This window comes from Sander lucioperca, chromosome 21, assembly GCF_008315115.2.
Source record: "Sander lucioperca isolate FBNREF2018 chromosome 21, SLUC_FBN_1.2, whole genome shotgun sequence".
Classification (NCBI taxonomy): Eukaryota; Metazoa; Chordata; class Actinopteri; order Perciformes; family Percidae; genus Sander; species Sander lucioperca.
Genome location: NC_050193.1, coordinates 5,867,767 through 5,891,016, shown reverse-complemented (window position 1 = coordinate 5,891,016; position 23,250 = coordinate 5,867,767). Strand labels below are relative to the sequence as shown.

Genomic DNA, 23,250 nt, shown 5'->3' with positions numbered 1-23,250 from the left:
GATTACCCTTTTGCTTGCTAGAAGACCTACATCTTGTGACCAGTGCATTTACATAATAATGAGGTCATACTTTTTTAGCTGTATTACATCTTAGAAAAATCAAACCCTGTTGCATCATTAGCTTCCCGCTCTATCAAAATGGAATAAATACAGATGGTATAACTACACTGATTGACTGACTGACTGATGTTTTGTGTTGTTTGCATGAGCTAACAGAATCAAGCAAAAAGCCCCCCGTGAACTCCAGTCCTCAGAGGAAAGGGAAATGGCAACCATGACAACCATGTTCAATTCACTCTATTATCATATAATTTCCAGATGTAGTACATATAAATCAAGACCTCCCCCTCCTCTTGCTCGACCTGTTATGTCTGCTCTGTGTTTTGGCTCTAAAAATGTTAAAATATACACACTATTGTGCACTCAAATGTTACTGTTGCTGGGTCTGACTTGTGCAGTGACAACAGCTGATGCACCATGATTACTCCTCACTGCAATATGGCACTTTACCTCAGTCTGTTGAGCTTTAATTGTAACCCATCTCATAATTAAATACAATCTTCACAGAGTGCTATCCCTTCATCATCTCAACCCTGCTAGCCTCCTGTTTTTTTTTCCCAGCTCCTCCTAACAGGCAATCACACAGCTCTGTGTGCAGCATTGTTATCAGATGTAGCCTACACACATTGTTTTCATTGAGAATGGCAGCAGTATTGGACTGTCAGACCCACAGAAGACAAAACAATTCCCAGAATGCCTGGAGCGCTGCCATTTTCCCCAGTCGGAGTGGCGTGGTTGAATGGTCACAAGCAATCTGCTGTTAGCGGTGTGGCGAGCCGGAGGAGAGCTGTGGCATCCCTACTCACTCCCACCGTCACTGCAGCTCAGAGGGAGGGAAGAACCTCGACAACCTGCCATCATCCTGACCTCACAGGGTCCAAGAGCTAGAATTAACAGTATTTTGTTTTCATACTTGAGTTGTAGATAAAAGCAAAACTTGAGTCAAGTGCTCTGTGTTTTTTAGATAAAAAAGTAAAGAAAGAATAGTATTTTCTATTTCAAGGGACTTTTTCTGTCTCACAAGACTTGTCATGTTTGGTTAACTTGTTTCAAGAACAAAGAGGTTTGACATTAATCATACCAAGCAGCCATTCAACAACTGACTGCATAGCAGATGTTTTAACATATTTCCATCATATGTATTTTCACATTTTACTGAGATAAGGAGTGGTAATATCCATGTTAGTTTATTGTTTAATCAGTCTTTGACTCAGTTGACAATAGAGTAGATTACTTACAGAATCTAAATATATCTCTCAGAAAATAATACTGGGTTTTTGAAAGAGCATGGTATCTTCCTGTAAATCTCTCATATACAATACAGTATATACACATTATTTTGTATTATACATACACTTGCATACACAGTCACAAAAGCATCACATCTGAAAGTGGATTCATCTGGACTTTTGAGGTTTTGTTGTTCAAATAGCTAAAATGCATCTGCATACATTCGACACACGAGAACTTTGAGGGTGTTTTTACACCTGGTCTGCTTGAGCAAGTCAACTGAACTCAGTGATTATTGCTCAAATGTCCTCACACTGATGTGAGATTATGGCCCCTCTGAAATAATAAACCAAACTCAGACCTGAGCAGTAATCTGAGTTGGTTGTGATTTTGAGCTCAATTTTCTTTTAATTAATCTTTTTTTGCCAGTTGTGTGCATCGTGCAGTCAGTCCATTTGTGGTGATTGCTAATTATTACCTCTGCCAAGGAGTTGGTTTTAGGTCCTGTGTCTTAAAGTACTTAGCAAGATATTTCAGCTGAAAAACGTGTAGGAAAACTAATTGGATTTTGGTGTTAAAAGTGAGGCCCTTTGTGTGATTGCAACCAAATTTAGATGGCACATGCACTATCAACTCCAAGCAATCTTGCAAAACCTAATGGTATTTTCCCTACAGGTGGCGCTGCAGCGACATGGTAAAGTTAGATGGTCATAACTCTTATTTAGCTATTCTCCAAAAATCAGCACAGTTGTCATTCACTTTTTTGTGGTTTGATGCAAATTCAGAGTCAGACTGAAATTAAAATTTTTTTTTTGATTGAAAAAAAAAAAAGTTTTGAGTTAGTAAACTGTCACATAATCAGAAAACGGGGAAACATTCAATTCTATTCACTATAATTCAAGTGTCACTGTTGGACCTATTGATTAAATAATAGTTTGAGTTTTTGTCCAACAGTATATAGTGCACTAATTTGGGTCTAAAAATGGACACCACCAAATGCTGCTTAAATTTCCTCCATCAGACTGTCACAAGCTTTGATTCAAACCACTTATCATCTGACCATGTACTTCTGTTTGCTTTAGCATTAGGACTTTGAACTAAGTTCAAATAATGATTAACTGTGTCATGTTACATACACATTTTTTTTTTTTCTTTTTTTTTTTTTTTAATGGGGCAGCACATACTGTAGCACATAATGTAAACACAGCCTCAGTTGAAAATAAACAGTACTTTTCTCTGATTGATTGTAGATACACATAACAAGGGTGGGGCTATGCAGCCAACATTAAAATGTTGGACACTGTTTCATACCTCATTTGTAGACAAAAATATCCATAGTCACGAGATGTTTAAAAAAATACAGTATGTGTGTGTGATATACTACTATAATCTTATAATAACTTCATATATGTATGAAAGGCATCGAATCTGAGTTAGTAGATCTGGCAATCCTCTACATTTTACGCTGAAAGCCAAGCACACTGGTGAATGTAGCTCACATCTTGTGTCAAGGCACATCGCAAAACTGTTTATTTGAAGGTGTAAATTAAAACTGTCTACAGATATAAGTGATTAGGATTGATTGATGTCTGGAGGTGGAATATAGCAGTGTGCCCACCTTCCATTTCTCTACAAGTGAATGCCCCACCCCGCTGGTGTATCTGTTCACAGGATGATTGATAAACTGGCTCTCCAATTCAGAATGCAAATACAAAACCTAAACTACTGCAGTGATGCTCTAGACCTCGTGCAAAAACAAGTTTAAAAAAAATATATTTTTCATTTTATAACTTGGGTTCATCACTATTAGTCTGTTCACTTAAAGTATTAGTAAGTGGCAGCCAAGAAAGCAAAGCAGCTTTACCAGTGATGTGCAGATTACCTTACTGGATCTGAGCAGCATTACAGTTCAAAATCTGCGTCAAACACGCTGTGGGCAGGTGCTCGACAGGTGAGTCATTTATAATTTGTGAAGGTTTTGATAGTGCCTCTAGAGTGACCAAGTCAGGCTTCAAATTTCCACTGGGAAAAACCTTCCAACCACTCATACAATTTAGGGAATGTACATGCCACCTCCTCAGGGCCCTTCACTGACTTTATGTGAGCATAATTCCTGAACAAGTCACATACTGGGCTGAGGCTCAAATTAATGAGCTGGTTTTTAATGAGTGTATTTGAACTGCTTATGGTTAACAGATAATGTGATTTCAGTAGAGATCACAAGAGGTATACCGGTTATGTCTGAACCCTGAATATAAGCTTTATATAAGCATTTCATGTAGTTCTGTATGAAGTTAAAGTGGTGTGGATGTATATTAATTTATTCTATGATATTTGTTGTGGAGCTTGACTAGCAAGAATAATCTCTTCACGCCTGCGAGCGTGTCAAAACCTCAGAACTCAATTAATAAAAGTGAATTGAGAACACATCTTCATACCAGTACGTCTAGCTACAGGGTAGTACTGGTGTTAAGAAAGAAAACAGCTTTTGAAATTAAGAGACCATTGATATGTACTCTACCTTTAAAATGTGAAGATTATTTACTCTGATCACGAGGAATCACGTTCAACACGTTTAAGTAAAAGGAAAATTCAGCTCTGGAAAGGTAGAACTGACTTCTCAAGTGATCGAGGCCTCTAGTTTGAGGGCAGTAAACACTGATGTTCACTGGCAGCGCAACATGTTTGCAATGTTGACACACAATGCAAGTTCATTAGCTCTGGTGGGTCGCTGATATACCAGCCACCATCCAATAATGCAGGGTTGTAGAGTTTTTTGAAGAAACAAAATAACTTGGCTTCACGTAATAATTAAAGTGTGTGGGTTACTACTTCTGCTTGTCTGATAGGAGAACGCATCATGCATCATTTAGTAATTATTTTTGTTAGGACTTAAATAGTATCTAGAAACATATTGTGACTCAACACACTGCAGAAAATTCATAACACACCTGGGAAGCTGCACCCACTGCAATGGTATAGTGCTTGGGAGTTCCTTGCTAACAGGATATTGAGTGTGAAACTCAGAGAAAACACTGTGCTGGGTAGTTATCTGCTGATTGTGCCAATTTACCAATGATTGTGCCCTCGAACTAGAAGCTCAAGTGTCTTAGTGGAGAGTTTCACTCAGTGACAAAAAATAACAGCACTTAGTGGTTTTTGCTTGGCGTGTCCTCTCACTGCAGAACTGGAAAGATCAGATCAAATTCTGGAAGGTGACAGGAAATTCCACAGATAGCTACGTCGCTCTTAACACAGTCCAGAGCAGCGAGGGAGCCCACTCAGATACTGGCTCCGTAGGGGGGGGGAGATAAGTGCTGGCTACGCCAAGAGTTTGAAAAGAGGGAGTGGGAGGGGCGTAATCTCCCAACGGGGAGATCTCACGTCACCACTTGCTGCACTGTTGAGCGTTCATTAGGGCAGGACTGGTCTCTGCAGTGCAGCCTCCTGAGCAGCCGCTGAAGCTTGTTGGAGAAGTTTTTATTCATCTGCCTATACATGAGAGGCATCGCAAAGCTGCTTGAGAAAGCCAGCAGTTTAGACACACATCTCAAGAAATAATATGTAGGTAAGTAATGTACGTTGCTAATGTATCCTGGTGCACCAGCTACAGTGTGTACCAACAGGGTCATGTAGTATGGGGTCCACAGTACAAACTGTACACAGACTGAGGCAAGCAGCAGTCTGTGGATAGAAGGGTCCAAGCGAGCAGAGTCCTGGTCCAGAGGTGTAGACTCCTTCCTAATGCGCAAAATGAGCACAAAGGCATAAAGAACCGCCACAGCTGGAACCACGTAGCCGATGAACATCATGATGGCGTCTGCTGCCTCCTTGTTCTGCATTTTGGAGCACTCAACCATCTTAGTGGAGATGTGGTTGCACACATAGAAGAGCAGCGAAGAGAAGCTAGTGAGCACCGCGCCGCCCCAGATAAACCCACACACATGTTTGGTGTTATACACACTGGACATGTATGTACGAGGCAGCGCCCGCTCTATATAGTAGTCCAGACTGAGCAGCGTGGTGGAATACATGATGACCAGAGAGGAGATGTTGAAAAGGATGATCAGGGTGATGTAGACCTCATTGTTGTACTCCCACGCGTGCCAGCGGGTGAAGGTGGAGCTCAGTAGCTCCACGGGCGCCACCAGGTTGAGCACAAGGCCCGCAATGGCCATGTTGACGAAATAAACATCCGGCATGGTCATAGACACCTTGTTAGAGAGGTTGACTACGACCAGCAGCACATTGTAGCACAGCCCCAATGGAAAGCACACCAGGAGGTAGATGATGGAGAAGACTGATAGGATGAGGCCAAAGTCCTGGCAGAGCCGGAAGTCCACGCTGGTGTCCGTCTCATTGTAAACCATGCATTGCCACATCGCTGGGCTCTGACACAGGTCCAGTCCCTCAACAGGTCGACTGCAGACAGAGAGTTAGGGAGACAGAAGTTAGTTACACAACCATAGGCGTGAATTACAGGGGGGATGTGGGGGTTACAACCCCCCCCCAATATTTTTTTTATTTTTATTTTCAGGACAATGCATATTTGATGAACATGTACAACAGTACATGTAAAAAATGCCAGATTGTAGCCCAAGGGCTAATTTCCATCTGCAGTCCATCAAGCAGGTTAAAATTACAATAAAAAGGACAAAAGTTATACAGTAGTAACATTTGCAATAAAACAAGCAGAAACAGGAAGAAACAAAAAGGAAAACAGGACAATTCATTAGTAAGTGTTAAAACGGAGACACAATTCATTAGTATGCTCTACTGGGCTAATACGGTACAACATACAATTAGAGGTGGTTGCACGTTTGGTTAGCTCTAAGCTACCTTTACTTGGCTCTTAAAGGTGGCCAGAGTGGGACATTCCCTTTTAATTGGGGGTAGTGTGTTCCATAATGCACTGCCTTTAATAGATAGTGCATTATGGCTGAAGGAGGTTTTTCTAAAAGGAACCTCACAGTCCCTGTTTACAACATCTCTGGTGATCTGAGTCTGTCTGTATTTAATAAACTCTAAAAGTGGGGGTGGCGCCAAGCCATGTAGTACTTTATAAACTAAGCATACTGAAGAACATTTACAAATATTATCAAAACTCAGTAAGTTATATTTCTCTAAGATCTTACAATGATGATAAGAGAAAGGTTTTTTATCTAGAGTTTTGAGTGCCTTTTTGTACAAAAGCTCAGCTGGTTTTAGGATAGTAGAACCCGACATAGACCAGCTGGTGATGCAGTAGTTCAGATGTGAGTGTATCATTGAATGCAGAAACATCAGAGCAGCTGCATCTGACAGAGATCCTCTGATTTGCTTAAAATTACAAAGAGAATTTTATTCTTTTGGATATCATTTTAACATGGTTTTTGAAAGAGAGTTTGGAGTCTATAATCACGCCTAAGTATTTAAACTCATTAACAACTTCCAACTCCTCTGTGCCCAAGAACACCACAGATTGAGAAAGCATAATAGTAGAAGGTTGCTTCGACAAATATAAACAAAGCGTTTTTTTTGCATTTAAGATAAGACATCTATTGAGCCAGAATAATAATCAAAACTGGCCAGTGCAACCCCCCTAAATATCTAATAATAATTTGATTTACATAATTAAAGACATTTGCACCATAAATTGATGCAGAAAAGGCACAAATTGTTGCAGAAAAATTCACCAGAATGCAGGAAATTAAGTGTTTGATATGCTCAAAATTTAAATTTTGCTCAAAAGTGGAGATCTCAACCGCACCACCAATGTTGAACGCAAAGTTACGCCCTTGTACACAACAAATAAACATCACAGTTGTTATCAATAACCAGTAATAAAAATTAGAGCTGAGTAAAATCGACAAAAATCAAATATAGATAGAACTAAATGGTAATTTCATTTAATTTAAAGTTGAAAAATCGTTTGTGGATCAGAATCAGCTTTATTGGCCAGGTTTGCGCAAACAAACAAGGAATTTGACTCAGGTTAATCTTTGCTCTCAAAGTACAACACTCACTTAACATATACGAAAATAAAACAGAATAAAAAACAGAAGGACAGTGAGAAATATATATAAAAAATACTGTTAAGTACACAGTATAACAATACAATAGAATTTAGAATGTGACCACTAGACCGTTTCATTGTTCATTTCAGTGTGTAAGAACAATGAAATACGTTCAGAACATTGTATGGTGTATATTATCATTGTTTTAGGAACATGTGAAAAAAGAGAAATTGAAGCAACAACACAATTACAAAACAACCAAAATTTGGTTTTTGTGAGCTTATGTGGAAATTTTTGAGAAAGTCCCCGCCCCCCACACTTAAAACCACATTCAGTTGTTCTTGTTTCCATGAGCAAAATTCAACCCTCTGTTGTTGGTTTCTGTGCTGACTAGGCCAGCCACTGTCAGCCACGGCACAGCTATTATGCCCTGGGTAACACTATTAATTTCACTTCACTGCATCTGACTGGCTGTATACAAACGCCTCACAATATGTTTCATTTGCTAGCTCAGCTTCAAAACCCAGTATTTCTCCTCTTTGAGAGCCACACTGGGGAGAGCAAGTGTTTAACGCTTTGTGCTTTTCACATGGTCAAGCAGCCAGATAAAGAAAAACACTTTTCTAGCCTGACACTTCACAGACTGCTTTGGTTGTACTGTTCTGAGTAAAGCTCATGCACCTTCTGTTGACTGGGGGTTGGGCACGTGGTGATGGGTAGATTTATAAAGAGTGAAATGTGAAGCGGGCTCTGGCGAAAGGGTCAGCGAGGATCGAGTTGCGGGGTTGGAGTTCAGTGCAAGGTCAAAGAAAATGACCATGTGCATGTCTGGAGTGTTTGGGCTCAAGCTTGACAGGGCTGCAAGTTTTGAAAAAGCTTATGTAATGCTGCCTTGCATAATTAACCCAGGTCATTTTAAATAAATTATTCAAACAGCTTTGGTCAAGGAAATGGAAGATCATAAGGCTATCGCAGGATTGCAGTGATAAATCAACCAGGTTCACTGTATTGCATTTCCTCAGTGACAAGTTCACTGTATTGCATTTCCTCAGTGACAATTTGACAGTTATGTTCCCCAGCTTTGGCTTCACTTCCAAAACTGCTTTGCAAAAGGATGATTCTCTGAAGAGCAAATAAACTTAAAAATAAAAACAGAGATGTACTAATCTGGTCAGAATTTTCTGGAAAACTCTTCCTTGAAAATACTGTGGAACAAAGTGCAGGAAGTCAGTTTTGTTTTCAGGAGGATGAGTAACGATGCCAGTAAAGGGGAAACATTCTTCCGTTCACTTACGTAACACCACTACAGAGGGGCTGTTTTGGCCTTAAGCCTCAGACACAGACGGATATACACACAAGGGCTCAGTCCCTCCTCTATACTACTCCAATTGGCTGTAATAAGACTATAGTGGAGGCTGGAGCTCAGAGCTGGACTGGACCAGAATCAGGATCAGGAGGAAGAAAGTGTAGCGTTACTCTTTAAAAAACAACGAAGACAACAAAGACAGGAGCACTGGACAGACCTCTTGTAAACATGCTCTCTATAAGCAGCTAGGTGACTCATTTACTAAAACAGGCCTTGACACAAGTACATAATGAGCTGTGGTCCTCTCCCCTGGATTATGTGCTTGTCTCTGAATGTGTTGTAGATTGGAAGAAGTTTGTGTACCCTTCACACCTTCAACAACCTGTGATCACTTCAGGAGAAAATGACATTTAAGAGAATTTGGGCATTTTTAAAGAGAGCACACACTGCATTGTGGCTGGCTTTCCCCATTCATTAGCACCTGCTGTGTACAGACGTTTCAGCCACCCTTTCATTATCACATTGGCTTACACTACTGCTTCCGAGAGCTGCAGGGTTCCTACAATTCTGCATAAATGGCTTTGTGATGCACTAGTGTTTGATTACTTTAATGGTTTGTTTCCAAATACTTTGTTTCCTGTTACTCTATAGACAGTATTAGCCTAGTACTTGACACATGGCCTGGTGGAAACAGTGGAAACTTTAGAATTCTCTGTGTTTACCTACTGAAAGTGACAGAAATGTGTTAGTATGTTAACACATTTTATTTCATGCTAAACATGCTTTTCTTTTCAAATCATCCCCCAGGATTTCACTCTTTTAAAGATAGGCCAAACCAATCAAAGCATAGTTACCACGCAATATAGTTGTGACACACGAATAGAGAAGAAAATTCTATTACAATATTAGGGAGCAATTAGTCTCCTCTGCATTTCCTCCAAGTCACTGCAAAAAAAGAAAACCCATTGGGTTGCTATAGCCCATACTAAAAAATATTTTACATCATGGTTTTCATATTAAAATAAAAAAATGAAGTTGGGGTAGTTCTCTCTTTTTAAGGCAATATTTATGCAGTGATTTAGGCCACGTCCACACGTACCGAAACAATCTTTTTTTCCCCGTCTTCCCTGGCATCGTTTCTAGAATAGTTGCGTCCAAACGGACCCATTTGTAAATGACTCAACACGCTACTTCATATTCCAGACCTACAGGTGGCGCTGTTTCTGCTACAGAAATTCACCAAAAACGGAGAAGAAGAGGAGGAGCATGTGCATAAAGCTTGCACGCTGTATACAAACAGACAGTAGAAGAAGAAACCAAACACAAGAAGAAGACGACGAAAATGTCTAGTGCAAGGAAACCAGAATCGTTTGTGTGGACCGATAGTGAATTGTTGTTGTCGCGGGATAAGAGGTCGAAGGCTAGAGGTCGAGGGGTGTGGCGATATCATCGATACGCAAGTATGCGGCTTCGCCGTCCAAACAAGGCGGTGTTTTCGAATTTTTTCACCCTGGGACCAGGTTTCAAAAAAGTGCGTCTTCAGGCAGTGCGTTTACAGGATTCGTTTGGACGATTGGCCAAAACGATGCAAAACATGTGCGTTTAAATACCAAAAAGCGTTTCCGTGTGGATGGCCCCTTAGGTATGAAAGTATCCATGCAAGTACGTGAGAAGAAAACGGGGAGATAGATGTCTTCTGCTACCTGCTTCCTGTAAAGGTGCCATATGTAAAATGACATGGCTAAGTAAGAATAGCCTAAGCTGTTGTCAGAGTTCTTTCACGTCTTTGACTGCAGCTGTAGACTTGGTTAAGCCCTGTCTGAACTTTTTGCCTATACTTCATGTCAAAAGTGGTTAAGTTAAATATTCCCAGAGGGGCAGGCCGTGCTTTAGCATGCTTCAGCCCCACCAAACACGATCTCGTAAGAGTGACGCACACGTGCTTGACGTCTCAGCATATTAAAGCCAGATCTTGCAGGCTGATGTGAGTAGTGTGACATACTGGTCCCACACCCCTCATATATCCTAACTGGAATTTACAGGCTCTTCTCAGAAAGTACTGAGTGAAGTCACATGATTGGCCACTTCTGTATGCAGCAGCATGCAGCAGAACAACAACAGAAATACTACAGGAGAAGAAAACAAGATTACATGACTCATTTCTCGGCACACACATGCTGTGACTGTGCAACGATGTCAGAGTTGCAACACAGTGATATCTGATGCACAATTAATAGTGTCACATTTTAACTACTTACAACACCAGAGGACATTAAGATGTAAATGGTTCATTAAGAAGTCTTTTCTGGTTCCAGTGCGTTTCTCAGGCACCTTTTATATTTGGTAAGAAACCCATTAACTGAGAGTATTAATGAGAAATCTGACTTCAGGTGAATGCTAATGCTGCATAACATTTTGCAAATTAAAATTACTAAGCTCTCAGGGGTGATTAAAATACTTGCCATCAACTCCATTTCTGTGGGAGGGTTTTATATAATTTCAGAACATTTTCCCAAAATCATCATCAGTCCCACTCCCAACAGAATTGGTTCACAGCGCTGGAATTTTGTCGTAGGGAAGATGACTTGTTTTTGAATGGATTCCTCACAAACTACATTGTACTGTATACAGGTCAATTATCTACCTGCCTATCATCCTTCTTGTATATATGTTAATCTACAAATCTGGAGGTGTTAGTTACAGAAAAACTAAAAGCTCCAAAATGTTGATTTCATTGACTCTGCACAGAGGGTGTTGATCAAGATCATATTCCCCCCCCTCTGAAAAACAGTGTTGCCTCTCATCAAGTTCTTGTGTAAGAGACTCCGGTCAAGCACAAGTCACAGCCAGTCAAGGCAATTTCTTTAGCATCTTTTCTGGAACAACTGTGACAGGTATCAACAAAGTCAGAGTTCAATGGTCAGCACAAAGCAGTCTTACTGCCATTAAGCCATGGCACACATCCCATGTCCCCTTTGGTCACATGGATGAAGTTGACAACAACAAGTGCAAAGCCTAAATCTCAAGAAGCATTTAATTTGGTGAGCGGTATCTTGGCAGAACTATACTTTGTCAGAAAGTAGCATTCGTACAGTCTCCTTGTTGCTGGCCATAATAAGTGGTACATAGTAACCAAGGTACACATCTGGTTATTAAATAGGGGCTTTAAAAGATGGTCAAAAGTCTTGATACCATTTATCACAACAAAGAGAATATATTAATGTTCCTGTGTAGAAAATCTAACATTGGTATTATTCTTTGAGCAGTTTATGAATGATTAAACTTCACAGACCTAAACATAAAAAATAGTAATTATTCATTGATGGCCTGGGATTTAGTAGATTTACTGATCCAGTAAGAAAGGCTGCCTTCTTCTTGCAGTCTGCTAGTTATAAACATCATATAGCATAGCATATGCTTAATTAACAGACTCACCATGACATCCGATTAGCTCTAGGTCCCAATGGCAGATGTCATGTCAATATATAGGTTATTCATATAAAGAGCAGTCTACCACAGCTTTAAAACTACACTTTTTTATTGCCAGTGAAGGGGCTTTGAACTTCAGAGACATGATTAAACTGATAACAACTTTTCCCCCCAGCACCTGAGAAAGCTGATCCCGTGAGAAACATCTTCAGGTGTTGTTTTTCAAATATAAACGCGTCGTTAAAACTGTGGAGGTACTAACAGCTGAACAAGGGGAAGAAAAACAACCCTAGCCTGTCGTAGTCTCTATTTATTTTAGCGGACATGTCTCTCAATCACACTTGACTGCACAGATCAAAGCGTGGATAGCTGTCACGGCTTTATAATTATTCTAACGTTACCGATTCTGCGGCTAATGTTGCCACAGACACTTAATCTCGCATCTAGCCATCTTCAATGGGGCAAACTCACTTGTATACCACTGTAACGATTAAAATTCAAGGCAACCGCATCTCATTAGTGGGTCGAAATGATAAAAAAAAGAGAGTAAAACTCACCAGAAACGTATAGATTTGGCTGGGTGACAAACCTACGGAGGCATTGGGTTTGGATGTAGCATTTTCACTGGCATTTCTCAGTCGCTTCATTTCACCAACACACGTAGTATAATCGCTTCGGTGAAGAAAACAGCAAAAAGAACGGTTTAACTCCGTTACGGTGGAGAACTCATCTATCAACTTTTCGTACGAGGCTTGTTCTGAAAAGGGGCTGTCCGTTGCAGACTTTACTACTGCTGAAGTGCTGCTGAGCCCTACAGTGTGTACACACGTGACCCTCCCCCACTGTCTCCCGGCTCTAGGTCGCGAGGCCCGAATGGCTGTTCTCTGCTCTGATTGGACAGGAGGCAGGGAGGTGGGACGCGATGGAGACCGAGGGGGAACTGTCTATGGGGGGAACACACACACACACACACACACACACACACACACACACACACACACACACACGCACGCACGCACGCGCGCGCGCGCGCTCGCACACACACACGCGCACACACACACACAAAAGCTACAGGTTCATCAATATTGAACAATTTATTTAAACAATGGTTACTAAGTAAACACAGGTATCAATGCCATTTCCTAAGTGGTGAGTTTAAATGGTGTAGTGCTGTGACGTTTAGTTTGTTTTAGTGTTTCTCCATAATTTTGTGTTTCCCTAGTCTACACTCACCTTGAAGATTATTAGGAACACCTGTTCAATTTTTCGTTAATGCAATTATTTAATCAACCAATCACTTGGAAGCTGCTCCAATGCATTTAGGGGTATTGTCCAGGTCTAGACAATTCTCCTGAACTCCGAACTGAATGTCAGAATGGGAAAGAAAGGTGATCTAAGCAACTTTGAGCGTGGCATGGTTGTTGGTGCCAGACGGGCTGGTTTGAGTATTTTCCAATCCGCTCAGTTACTGGGATTTTCATGCACAGCCATTTCTAGGGTTTACAAAGAATGGTCTGAAAAAGGAAAAACTTCCAGAATGCGGCAGTCCTGTGGGCGAAAACGCCTTGTTGATGCTAGAGGTCAGAGGAGAATGGGCCGACTGATTCCACCTGATAGAAGATCAACTTTGACTCAAATAACCACTCGTTACAACCGAGGTATGCAGCCAAGCATTTGTGAAGCCACAACACACACAACCTTGAGGCGGATGGGCTACACCAGCAGAAGACCCCACCGGGTACCACTCATCTCCACTAAAAATAGGAAAATGAGGCTACAATTTGCACAAGCTCACCAAAATTGGACCTTTCAAGACTGTAAAAATGTTGCCTGGTCTGATGAGTCTCGATTTCTGTTGGGACATTCAGATGGTAGAGTCAGAATTTGGCGTAAACAGAATGAGAACATGGATCCGTCATGCCTTGTTACCACTGGGCAGGCTGGTGGTGGTGGTGTAATGGTGTGGGGGATGTTTTCTTGGCACACTTTAGGCCCCTTAGTACCAATTGGGCATTGTTTAAATGCCACAGCCTACCTGAGCATTGTTTCTGACCATGTCCATCCCTTTATGACCATGTACCCATCCTCTGATGGCTACTTCCAGCAGGATAATGCACCATGTCACAAAGCTCAAATCATTTCAAATTGGTTTCTTGAACATGAAAATGAGTTCACTGTACTAAAATGGCCCCCACAGTCACCAGATATCAACCCAATAGAACATCTTTGGGATGTGGTGGAACGGGAGCTTCATGCCCTGGATGTGCATCCCACAAGTCTCCATCAACTGCAAGATGCTATCCTATCAATATGGGCCAACATTTCTAGAGAATGCTTCCAGCACCTTGTTGAATCAATGCCACGAAGAATTAAGGCAGTTCTAAAGGTGAAAGGGGGTCAAACACATGCATTGAAGCAGCTTCCAAGTGATTGGTTGATTAGATAATTGCATTAACGAAAAATTGAACAGGTGTTCCTAATAATCTTCAAGGTGAGTGTACATTCCAACAGCGTGGCCGTTATGCCCTGACCGGAAATAATTCTTCTTTTTAATGGTACATTGCAGCTGGGTAGGGAATTACCCCCACCTATTGTCTATTAAAATACTGTATATACCAGGTTGTTTTCTCACATCTGACTACAGTATAGTGGTGTTGAAAAAAACACATGTATATATTACATTTGTACAGTTTAATTTGGTGTTTGTCGTTTCAATAGCAACTGCTGCCGCTTCCTCCAGCGCCATTTTCACAAGTTTGAAAATACTGTACGTTGGTGGTCGCATAGCTTATACTCCGTAGCAAAAATGGCCCCCGTTGAGGGCGAGTAGCGTCCAGTGTTCCATACTCAACTTTTTGACCGCTTTGAGTGCAGCATCCGGGTACTCGTATGCATTGCATTTGGTCATACTTCGTCAGTGTGAACACACTATGTACTCAAAATAGCAAGTGTAAGTACAGAAGTGCACGAGACACAGCATCATTTTTCATTTTTTTTGCAAAGCCTGAGACGTATTGTATTTTAATAACCCAAATAAATCCAAATGATTGGGGTTCCATACCGATATATATAATCCTAATACAGTACAGTATTACCACAAATATTAGTAAGTGCTGATAAGTCGATAAGCTAATAGCAAGTAAATGTCATGTTCAGTTTTATGTCACTGGAAACCTATAAAACCTTATTTGATCATTGCTAAGCTCTATCCATGGGTCTGAGATAACATGGCACATGCAGCATGGTAACATCAGGTCGTAATCAGTCCTTCACTGTGTACAGATCCATCCCTCAATTTCCTGCTCAGCACCTGAGGGGATGAATGGATACAGCAACAAAGCCCTAAAGTGAAAACCTGAAGCTACACAGTGTTAAAAGAACCTGGAAGCAGATATTTCATGAACACTAAATGTATCAGTGCCTGTTCAGCTTTTCTTGCAAGTAATGGATTAGTTCTAGGCCAGCAATATAAAAGAAAAACATAATGAACGATTTATGGAATGCACTGCTTCAAAACAAAACGCCTTACCATGGCTCAGTGAGCACACTCAAGCATTTTAGAGAGTGCGTAGGAGTGCTTAACATAAGTCTCTTGTACCACTTTGAAAGAACTGTAGCAAAAATATTGAAAGAGAATAATTCAAGTGCAGCATATTTCACTGATCTTATATTCAAGAGTTAGCATAACCCATATACTGTCTATGGCATAACCAGAGTCCTGTTCAGTCTGTTAGAGTCAGTTGTTAGCCTTGTTCTCACTCAGATATGAAAATGTGTTACCATAGAACTGTAGACTTTGAGAATATAGTGTACAATTTAATAACCCTTCAGAAAACTGTAACTCAGACTGTTCTGATTAGCTATCATAAATCTAATCAGCCACATAAGAGCAGAGAACTCTGTGCTCTAAATGTAAAATTGAAAAAAGACATTCACTCTGTCACATTATCTTCAAACAGTATAAATTCAGATACCAGGACAAAAAAACCCCTTATAATATCAGTTGTCATAACATGGCACTAATAGGAGATTAGTGCAGTGGAAACATATTTCCTTTTACATGTGCTATAGTGATCACTTGTGCAAGAAGGAGTTCTGCATCTCAGGAGTAACTCTTAAATGTCAAGCGCTACACTTTCCACAGCTGCAGCGGTGATGGAGCCAAATCAGAAGCAATCATGGTTAAAGAAGAGTATTTCCTGTACATGAGCAGTGAGATATTCACCAATTCACTAAAGTATGTTGATGATGGTGAGGCTCTGCAGGATCAGAGACAAAATGTTAAACTGGCCAATATGATGGTGATGGTTTAGGAGCTTTAAATGTACAAGTCTGGTCAGCACACAATTAACAGGCTTAAAGAGTGTAGTTCATTCAGTTCTGCTTGGTAAGTTTAAACTGTTGCACTTTAACATTTGGTTGGCTTTGACTGTGCATAATGATACATACAGTATGGCCAGTCAAACAAAACAGCAACAATAGCCCTGCAGTTTGACCAGCCAAATGACGTTATATTTTCAGTCTACATAAAAGGAAGATCCTTCTTGTTCCTTGTCAGCTACGCCTTGATTTCTGTCCTATATCTCTGCTTTTCAACTAATGGAGCTCAGCGAAAATTCTGGCAGGAAGACTTCTAAACTTAATCACATTTCTCTCTCTTCTAAAACTGAACAGCTGTTAGAGGCGCTCACTTTTATCTAACCAATCAGAAGAGGCCTTGAATTTCTCAAGCCAATCACAGCACGACACCCCTGTATTAAACCTGTCTCTCTCTCTCTGCTGCTCAGTTGTCATTTCAGGCTAAGAACAACCCTCCTCCTGCCCTTGCTCCTCCGGCCTTCATCCTGCACGACTCCTGGTTCCTCCTCCGACCAGACTGTGTCGGCTCCTCGGTTCGATATTCGGGTTCCTCACACCGCCATCAGTGTCTAGACTCCATCGGGGGATCAGCTTCTGGCCTTTTAACCCCCTAATTATATATAATTTAATAATGATGGAGTCTAATCTCCAAAGACTGTACATGTCATATCATGCATTCGTACAATAAATCTTTGCATATCTGCAACGAAGTCTCTCCTGATTGAAATTGAGACACAGCAGTGGAACACAGGTTTCTCAGTCCTGCAAAAGCATCACCCTGGAGATTACATTTGTTCAAGCAATTATATCATTGACTGTGTTCGCTTATGTTTTATCAAACATTTGAAGTCCATCACCATTCATATTGAGTTGTATTATGTAAAACTCACAACCAATGGAATTACATTAAATGGTAGATATTTGATAATATTTTCAATTGATAGAGGAGATTGAAATTTGTGCTTTGCTTGATTTCAGAAAACAAACAAAATGATCTGAAATAAATACCCAAGCAATAACAAACTCTTCATCACTTACAGTCTCAGTCACTTGTGAGTGAAGGTTGGGTGTTGATGCAATAATCCCTCAAATACAATCTTCAAAGTTCTACAACATTAGTCAGACTAACTCTACTGTATGCTAATGCACAGCTTAAAGTTTACTTTAGCTTGAAAAGCAGGTTGGGTGTTTTTTCTTACAGGGCTATAATACAATTCACAATTCCATACTTTTTTTCAATGATTTTGTCCATGCAGATTGGTCACACATTGTATGTATCAAACTAGAAGATAATATTGCCATGGATCTTACTTATTTTAAATTACTAGGTTTCACTTAATTTAACCCTCACAGCTGTGGTATATTTCTTTAATACATTTAGTGCTGCTTGGGTATATTTTCTGAGTGCTTTGTTTATAGTATTCATTTTATATTAGTTATTCATCAGATATTGTGCCATCTGAATGACAAAAGTTCTTATTTAATTATTGATCCTATGTTTAAATCAGGTACAAATGTTGATTTATGGTTTGCGTGGCAGTGCCTGTAATGTGGTCATTTGCTGCAGCAGAAGAGAAAGTGAGTGTTAGTGTTAGGGGCAGAGTGGACCATGGGTCGGAGGACTAAATCACAGTTTATCCCCAATCAAGCTCTGAAATCTGTTCCTATTCTTGGAAGCCTCAGCATTTAGGCTCTCTGCATTTACTTTCCCCTAAAGACTTTAGCCTGCATGACGACATATGGCTTGTTTACAAATTAAAGTCTACTGTACTCTCGGCCTCAGTCAGCACCGGATGCATGTCAGCTGTTTGCACAGTCACTTTGCCACCAGATGGTCACAGACACGTAATGTGAGTAAAATGATAATGATTAAACCACTTTCTGAAACATTTCATAAGATTATGTCTGTAAGTCAAGTCTTTTCTCACAGAGAACTGCTGCGATACTAGAGCTGTTACTGTATACTGAAAGATGATGTCAGAAAGTTATGACCAATCACAGCAGCAGACACACCTCAATGCTTGTGTGTTTGATTTTCTTTTATGTGGAGAATGCACATGGACTGAGGCAAACAGTGCAACACTGCAGTACAGTGCATGCAGTGCACATGCCTTTAAGCTCAGAGGCCTGGGAGTGCACATTAAGCTCATTAAGTCTGTGGTGGATTATGGTGTGTTGCAGACCAGGCACCAGCGTCCAGTGGCTGGGACGCCTCCTCATTTTCAGATGGCAGGGAGGAAGTAGATAAATAAGGGGTGGAAGAGCTCCTCTAAGTCACTATCAAGTCAACATTTAAATGTGAACATAAATACAAATATGCAAATGTTTTAAATGGCAAAATAATGGTGTTGCAATTAGTGGGGCCTGGATTAATATGACCCCACGTAAGCCTGTCTCCAAAACTGTGTGTGTGTGTGTGTGTGTGTGTGTGTGTGTGTGTGTGTGTGTGTGTGTGGTTTTTCCCCGCCGGGACAAATTATGCTTTGGAAAAATAATTCATAATGAATTTTGATATTCCCCTCCTATCTGTCTGTCTCCTACTATATTTACTTCTTCCCAACAATTAATTAACCTTTAGGCTTTGCAAGCCAAATAATGCCATGAGCAGTTGTGTTTTTGCTTTGTCCTGGCTCACAGCCATCCTTTTTGTTCATGCTAAAGTGAGTATTATGCCTTGGCAGAAGATGGCAAATAGCACATCTGCTAAACTGGAGCTACTTCTTCTAGTCTGAAAAACAGCTAGTGCAATAAAGGATTATATCTTCAGACATGCTATAATTTCCTTTTAAAATCATGTTCCCTTGACCAAGATGCATGTCAATTCTGTGTGCATGCAATTCAATAGCACCTAACAATAGCAAAGCCAACTGCAGAGGAAACGTTATACTGCTGCCTTTCTCTGATGTGTGCATCAGGTTTCCCCTATGGGCTCCTTTCAGTTTATCTTGTTCCTACCAACCCTTGGGCACATAAGTTATACTTTTATAAGGTACTGTATCTATAATCACTGCTATGCAGATGATATCCATTTATTCATTACACACAGATTTGCATGACTTGTTGATGGGTAAAGATGAGTTTTCTGCAGCTTAATGCAGGACAACATGAGGTTATTATTTGTACCACAGAGGCTGTTTTATTAAATTGGAACAATGTATTGGGTCTTTTTTCTTCATTGGTAAGGTCAATTCTTAAACGTGTAGGTGCACTTTTGACTAGGTCTTTATCAGCATGTCAAATGAGCTGCGTTTATATAGCGATATGTGGGCAACCCACTCTACTTCCTGAACTCTACCTTCTGAGCCACATCAGGCTCACGTAGGTCATGTAGATGTTATGACTGAGGTGTGTTGGTTGCCCCTGTACCCTAAAACCTGTCACTCAATGCATTAGTTTTCATATCTGTAATATCTATATTACTGTAAAGCAGTTCATGATGTTTGCTCACAAAGGGCTATGTTAATAAACTCACTTTTTACTTACTAACTCAATGGGCTTTCTTTGGTTGCCTATCCTACAAACACAATGTGAAGTTTTATTATTGCTTGATTCATGAGCAACCCTGACCCTGCACACATCAGCATGTAGATATTATCTCCTGCAATGCATAGATGCAGAGAGGCCTGCATAGCTTTGTAACATTCCTGGAGTAAGTGAAGAGGACATGTTTTGGTAATGGGCGTGTTTAAAAAGAGGATGAAGTGTAACTGAGGTGGTGCAGGAAAAAAAAAACATGCAGACAGCTGTTTCCACCCACTGCTCTGCTGTTAGCTTGTCCCCAGCAAAGGAATGAGCACTGACCTTAGGTCAACCTTGTAATGTATCCTTTTCAATAACATCCACCTCAGCAGTATGCTTAAACAGTAGTTTTATGGCACGTTCCTTGGATTTTCACTGGTTCTCAAGGGACATTTATTTGTTGCCTTTTGTCACAGAATAGGAGTCTAAATCAGGTCAGCTCGCATGAAGCTTTTAGTGTAAATACAATCTAGAAGATTGGGGTGACCTCCATTAGGAATGTGAGTGATTAAATAGCCTCCTGCTCATGTGCTTTGTCTCTCGCTGGCAAATTGATCATCACTGTGATTTCTGGATCATCTAGAGGCACTCACATTGTCCTCATCATTATTCGGAGTGTTGTTCATATGTTTTAGGTTGCTTATAAGCAGACCCAGACGGAATCTAGGGATTTCTTTTCACAATTCTCAGCGGTGATCCAGAGTAAAAATTGAATGAAGAATTTAGCTGAATGTGTTTTGCTTGGGGTAGAGCTGTGTTAACATTCTGAGTTTCATCAGATATATTTTTTATTTGTTCAAAATCTGTGGAAAATCTGCAGAGGTGTCAACGGAATTCCATGTGGGCCAAGTTATTGGTTAGTGGTAACAAAACATGTCTCTGTTGGTGGTTTTTGGTGTCTGTGTGAAAGGCGCATATCAGGAATTGTTTTGCTACTACATATCTGTTTAACTTGCAGAAAGATCATACTGAGAAAAAAACGTGTATAAACATACAAGAAGAGACCTGTGTCCTACAGACACTGTTCATATATTCTTAAAGAAAACTTAAAGATCCTATGGTTTAGGAACATTTTTAAAACCTTTATGAAAACTTGTCAGTAGTAAAATGTGATTTTATAATGTGAAGTCATTCCTGTTATAGGGGAAAAGAGAATAATTTCATTATTGTGTGCAGATAAAGACAATCTTCAATCTTCAAATTCAACTATTTGCTTTTAGTTTTTAGAGCTGCTGAGTCTGGGGCAGCCATGCAAAGCCTCTTGCACCTAATCTAGTTAAGAATGTATTGGTTTTATTGCATAAGAGTCTGGTTGCTTTGTGTTGCCCTTTATTGTTTTCTACTTTTTATAACAAATCTATAAACAAATATAACTTGGACACACAGTTATATTAAGGCATCAGTTGACCTCGATGGATATTTCTAATTTGAACATTATCCTCACTTGAATGAAAAAAACAACTTATACACGTGTGGTTGAGGTCCATATGTCCTCACCACATTTTCTTCTTTCATGTTTTTTCTCTCCCAGTGGGACAGAGAAGAATGGTAGAGGATCCGGTGAGGGCCCTCAGGACTCCCACCTCATGGGCCCCCTGCTCCATTCTGCTGTGGCTGTAAGGCAAGATTATTCCGCTGTTTAGTTCCACCAGATGTGGCAGCGCCACTGGATGGGCACTGTCTGGCCCTGATGAGCAGATTTAAGAGGGATTAGTGGGCTGTTGTGGTGGATCGGCAAGAACAGTGGGAGGCTGTCCACACACAGCTGTGTGTTTGTGTGTTTCATAATGCTCTGGCCTCTGGCCTGTATCTGGCTTTGGCTCCAACCCTGAACCACCTTTCCCTCCCACTGACCTCACAGTTCAGGGAGCTCTTGGACTGCAGACAGCAGGAACTCCGAACTTTCTGGAACGGCATGAAAGCTTTTAGAGAAACACGATTCTCCCTCAAGGATTGTGGGAGAGATGTGCTCAGACAGACACACCGTATCATCTGAAAGTGTTGTTCTTTTTTTAATCATTGGCTGCAATTGTTTGGGATTTCTACAGCTTTACAAACATGTAAAGCATTCATCAACAAATCATTTTAGAAAGTATTCTTTGCCGAAGAAAGACATTTTTGTATCAATACTATATTAAAGGTATATTTCCTGAACATGAGTCAGTGTAATTCTTGTCTACAAACTAAATAATCCTCTCATACATAAATAAATCCTTGTTTGGACCTGAGAAACTGTGTTTATGTCCTTTCAGTGACATTAGTCATATTTCAAGTCCCCATAGCAGCCACTGTTAGCTGGTGACAGGTTTATTGACAGACAACAATCCCCGTAGTCGTACACAAAGATTTGGTGGAAAATGTCAGGTGATAAATGTCTCATGGAAAGAAAAGTCTCAACATTCCAGCATTAAAAAGGCCTGGAGAAGAAGGATACATATAAAAAACACTGCTATGTTTATAGGTTTTGTAAGTGTTGGAAACCAGCATAATTCAAATAAGTCACGTCATCACAGAAAAGTGTTAAAAAACATAATTTATTTTATTTTTTAAAACAGTGTTCTCACATTTGTGGTATGTAAGATATGGAAATAATGTTGTGGCTTTTATAGAGCTTTTGGAAAACCTGACCTAACCTAGTCAGCTTTTAAACATGACCATACAAGGTTACTTACTAAATAAATGTGAGTATTAATTAAGTTCAGACCCTCTGTGGCTCTAATCAGAGAACTACACAAAGCTGATGACCTCCTGCTCTTAGTATGTTTGATTTCACTGAACTATTTCCTATCATGAGACTCACACTAAAATAGGAGCACAAATACAAAATCCAGCAGCAACATCAGTTCCCTGTCTGATCTCATCGTACTAGAGTTTTGTTTTTGGCGTGGGCCGCATTGTTTTCTCCTCTCTTTTTCTCAAAACACTTTTCCTCAAAGACTTTCCCAACGAATCGGAAAGTGGAGCGGTCAAGAGAAATTGCTGTCCTTCCAAACTTTTTCTTGAAGCCCTTTTAGTCCGCACACAACATCGCTAACAACTGTTTGGATTCAGTGTCTCTTTCCTCTCACTAGCTCTCCGTGTGTGTCTGTGTGTTTGATGTAGTGGTTTGGCTGTCCTCTAAAGCGTTCATTTCAGAGTGGTTACTTTGGGCCTCATTTTGACTCACTGGCTGTCCGCCTACACCCTGTGGTCTACCATCCACTACAGAAACTGCCTCTATGTGTGTGTGTGTGTGTTTGTGATTTTTCTTTTTGTACACAAGTACTGTACATTCCACAATAAACTGTCTCTGCTATACACTGTATGTTGTTCTCTCTGGAATATAGGCTTGTTTAGTCTGGAATCGGTGGT

General features: G+C 40.4%; 1 protein-coding gene and 1 long non-coding RNA gene across 2 annotated transcripts; one reads left to right on the top strand and one right to left on the bottom strand.

Moving 5' to 3' along the window:
• Positions 1-1,231: 1,231 nt before the first annotated feature.
• Positions 1,232-12,852, bottom strand: gpr146 (G protein-coupled receptor 146). The gene is made up of 2 exons (XM_031312459.2): positions 12,579-12,852; positions 1,232-5,712 (listed from the first exon to the last, which is right to left on the bottom strand). The coding sequence occupies exon 2, from the start codon at positions 5,670-5,672 to the stop codon at positions 4,671-4,673; it is 1,002 nt and encodes a 333-aa protein (XP_031168319.1). The 5' UTR covers positions 5,673-5,712; positions 12,579-12,852; the 3' UTR covers positions 1,232-4,670.
• A 5,199-nt stretch (positions 12,853-18,051) lies between these two features.
• LOC118494184 lies at positions 18,052-22,053 on the top strand. Its single transcript, XR_004896263.1, has 2 exons — positions 18,052-18,230; positions 21,431-22,053. It is a non-coding gene; the product is annotated as an uncharacterized LOC118494184 (long non-coding RNA).
• Positions 22,054-23,250: the final 1,197 nt, after the last annotated feature.